We start from the raw sequence: 3,995 nt of genomic DNA, 5'->3' as shown, positions 1-3,995 counted from the left end.
TACATAAATAATTTTTCTTGTTTATAATTATGATATTCTTGTAAGAAGATGGATTACAGAGACTGAAAGAGCAAAAAGAAATAAAACAAAACCGATGGAGAACTGCAATTTCGGTTTATACACGGCTTGTGCCTGGCCTAGCTAAGTACATAAGAGGCTAAAGACTAAGTCCAGCAACCACCAGTTAAGGTTGCAGATTCATTCATGGACCATAGTTCATGAGACCAATCGGGAAATTGGTCTAGAAAGAGACCTTCAAAGTTGTCTAAGCTTTGATCTAATTCGTCACTCAACATTATGTCTGGGGTGAGAATTTTGTCCCCATGACCATCTTCAAGCATTTGTTCCTCCACCTTCATACTCCAATCTTGTTGCACAGACTCATCTTTCATGGTTGTTGGAGAAAGAACCGTTTCTGCTGCCTCACGGGGTTCATTATTGTTGACAAGACTTTTAGATGTTGAAGATGACTTGCTGCGAGTGCTTCCTGCAAGCGAGCTTCGGCGAGTTGGATGGCCATGGCTGTGCTCAGCGGTGTAGGTTATGATAAAGATTCGAGGATCCGAACAGCTACGCTCTACTTGCTTTCTCGCCAAACATCCTTTTGAGCTGCTGCACCTATAATAGCTCCTGTTTTTCAATTCAACCAAGCAAACAAGTTTATTCAATGACATGAAAATAATTAAGTAAGCCTTCAAACTCTCTAGCTTGATACCCAGAAAAAAAATGATAACGAAGAGAGGTTTTTACCTTGGATATGGTGACCCTTTGATGGGTTTCTGTCCATATTTTCGCCAAGCCCATATATCTGACGAAAGACCATCAGCTGTTACGTGCTTCACCACTCTATTTTGCTGATTCTTCCGGCTGAAATATGTGAATTTTTCAACATCAATGGATTTTGGAATTCCAGTAATCAAATTCTGACTATTAAAACATAAGCAATGAGTTTACAAACCTGGATCTTTTAGGTTTGGCTGTTTGAGTAGAATCTTTATTTGTACCAGAAACAGCAGACTGAGAAACAGGCTGCTGCTTCTTTTGGCTTTCTGGTTTCTCCTCATCTTGAGGGACTGGGAGGGAACTGGTAATAATGGTTTGTGTGGAAAACGGATTGAACTCAGGATAGAAAGGCTTGTAAAGTTCCTCCAACTCATCTAAAACTTTAGGGTTCGTTTCAAAAACATCTGGGAAACTCATAATTAGATCTTCCTGTTGAAAACTCCAAGGATCAAAACTGAATGGTGGGTTTTCCATATCGGGGATGCAGGCACCATTGCTGCTTCCTCCAACTACCGCTCGCAAATCCCAGTTCTCCATGTAGAATTCACTCATCAACAACTCTTTATTTATATTCTATGAAAAAGAAAAAGGAGAGATCTAAGAGGGAAAACTAGGAGATAAAGGGAGCAAAGAGTGGCGCTGACTTTGGAGATTTGTCAGAGGATTGTGATGAGAGGAAGATCTCAAAACAAGGCCTTCGTCTATATACTGGTAAGAAAGAGGGGATTGTTTTTACTCGAAATTAAGCAGCAATTGTGTAAGTCTGGTTTTGCATTTCCACTGAGTTGACATTTTGAAAAGTCAAATCGTTATAACAGTGGAAGCAGCCTGTATATATCTATATATTCAGCATTTCATACAGTTTTGTTCTCTTCTGGAATGCTTAGTTGTCCAATCTTGGCGTTCGGCGACTTCAATAGGTAATACTGGCGTCGGTGAGAAAAGAATTTAACTCAAATGATCTGTTGAATACTATTTCACTCCATTGATGAGCTGAATAAATACTATGGAATTAAGGTTATTTCAACAAAAATACCGCTGCTAACTGCCAAAGCAGTCATCTGTGACAAAACCCCATTCGGAAATTGTGAATGTACTATAAATGGTTTATGTTAATGCACTTAGCATGAACCGTGATAAACTTGTCACTTTCCTTTCGAGCAACTTGAACTTATCTGATAATAAGATGCATGGTTGAAGATAAAATTTTAGGCAGAAATATTTCATATTTGAGCTGCAAATTACTTTTCCAGAAATATTACGAAAGCAATATATGTAGATATCCAACCATGGAAATCTAGGAGTTAATATGCTCGAATTTGATAGAAAGCAATAGAGCATGGCTATATCACATACCCCATATATTGCCAGTTTGCATATAGGGCAAGGTTGGTCCCTATTCTCATATGCATATGAAACCATAGGTTTGTCTTTTAACTTTTAAGGCTAACATCTCTCATTCCATGGAGGTCCTGTTTAGGGTTCATCGGCTTATCCTGCCAGTTCTTTGATCAACTAAACAATTGCTAAAGGATTCAAAACTGGGACCAAACACGGCAAAAACTCAAAGTCAAGGAAGAAACTATGGAAATATATGACCAGTAGCTGTCTGCAACTTGCAAAAAGCAAGACAGTTCTGTCATCAATACTCCGTTTGCATCCTGCAAAAGATCATGCGCATAGGCTTGAGCCCAGCAGCTTGAGGGTATGGCTTATGGGTCTTGGGCTATGATATCTATTGAAGAAGACCCAAAAAAAAAAAGAGAAACATATCATTACGTTGACTGAGGGAAAACTCGAAAGAAATGGAGCATTTTGGACCACAAAACACGGCCACTGCTACTACTACTACTACTACTACTAGTACCCATGAGAATATTTTCTTGGTCACTTTTGTCAATAACTTCATCCTCCCATTTGGCCCCCCTACATCATTTTCCTAGTGACCATATAGGAAGCCACAAGCTAGAAACGTTTGAAAAAAACGAAACATATCGAAAAGCTCTTTGATTTGGTCTTGGAGTGCTGCACCACGTGGAAAGGAAGGGGAAATTTCTTGCAATCGGGAAAAAAGTAATTGAAATCCAGGAAACCAGATTTCTCAAAGTCTTGGTCTGGTTTCGTTCAACATTTCCTGCTGGCTATATTCCTTCTGCTACGACAACTAGGTATATAATATAAAAATAATTGACTTAGATTTTTTTTCCCTGTCACCGGCCAAGTTTGAGAGAAACAAAAAAGGACATAAATCAAGTTGCCAACCGACGTTTGAAAGGAAATAACGTAATAAACAATTGGGATAATGTTTGAAAACAGTAACCCCTTGTCTTGGTTTCTTTTTTCTGTCATGACGTATATATTTGACTCTTTCAGCAACTGAGACTTTGACCAAATTTTCAACACATTTGCAGTTCTTCTCCCCCTGTTCCAGCCCACGCTGCACGCATCAAGTGCTCGTTAAAATATAAATTCCTAATTGGGAAATTATTTTTCTGTCTGGTGGCATTTAATGAATCCGAACAAACTTATATGTATCGCAACATAATGCTGTTATTTTCAATAATACTAGTAGTAATAGTTTTTAGGATATAATATTTTAAAAAATTTAAATAAGTTTTTCTTTTTTTATTATGTACATTTGATAGAATTTTTGTACTTTTATTCAAAGTTAAATAAGTTTTTATATTTTTATATTAAACTAAATATATTTTTATAATTAATAGTTAACTTATCAAAATATCACTTATTATTTTATAACATATGATATGCTAATATATCATAATAAAAGATAATATGATATGATAATATACTCATGTGATATTTTTACTTTTCAAATTAACGTGGAGTGATGTGAAATGATACGTAGCATTTGGATTAGATCAACTACTAGTAATAAAAGTTCATTTATCTAAAATAAAAATACATAGACTTAATTTAATATTATAAAAAAATAAAAAAAAATTAAATTTTTTAAAAATAATTCAAAAACTTTTTATTTTAAACAAAAAAATATTTGATTTAAAGGCGATGGTGAGGACGAAGCCCAGTTAACCCCGTCAGCCCAAAGGGAATAAACCCTGAATGCTAATATATGAAGCCTTGGTGGCTCAAAAAGGAAAAGAATGGAAGCCCATCGAGCCCGATCTTATGCAGACGGGTAAAGCATAGCTCACCGCAATTCAAAACTTCAATCTCATTTCGCGCCACTTCCT

At 36.3% G+C, this 3,995-nt stretch overlaps 1 protein-coding gene across 1 annotated transcript; it reads right to left on the bottom strand.

Annotated features, from left to right (window-relative positions):
- Positions 1 to 1,562, bottom strand: LOC18606594 (putative WRKY transcription factor 29). Its single transcript, XM_007040294.3, has 3 exons — positions 959 to 1,562; positions 751 to 867; positions 1 to 630 (listed from the first exon to the last, which is right to left on the bottom strand). Exons 1-3 carry the CDS (start codon positions 1,333 to 1,335, stop codon positions 165 to 167), a joined length of 960 nt encoding a protein of 319 aa, XP_007040356.3. The 5' UTR covers positions 1,336 to 1,562; the 3' UTR covers positions 1 to 164.
- Positions 1,563 to 3,995: the final 2,433 nt, after the last annotated feature.

The sequence above is a fragment of the Theobroma cacao genome, chromosome 3 (assembly GCF_053813885.1).
Source record: "Theobroma cacao isolate CCN51 chromosome 3, ASM5381388v1, whole genome shotgun sequence".
Classification (NCBI taxonomy): Eukaryota; Viridiplantae; Streptophyta; class Magnoliopsida; order Malvales; family Malvaceae; genus Theobroma; species Theobroma cacao.
This window is presented reverse-complemented; position numbering and strand designations above follow the sequence as displayed.

Excerpts from the sequence above, each read along its gene's own strand:
- LOC18606594 (XM_007040294.3), bottom strand. The coding sequence starts at position 1,335 with ATGAGTGAATTCTACATGGAGAACTGGGATTTGCGAGCGGTAGTTGGA. Across the intron at positions 868-958 it reads GCCAAACCTAAAAGATCCAG|CCGGAAGAATCAGCAAAATA; the intron begins GTTTGTAAACTC and ends CACATATTTCAG. Across the intron at positions 631-750 it reads AAAGGGTCACCATATCCAAG|GAGCTATTATAGGTGCAGCA; the intron begins GTAAAAACCTCT and ends ATTGAAAAACAG.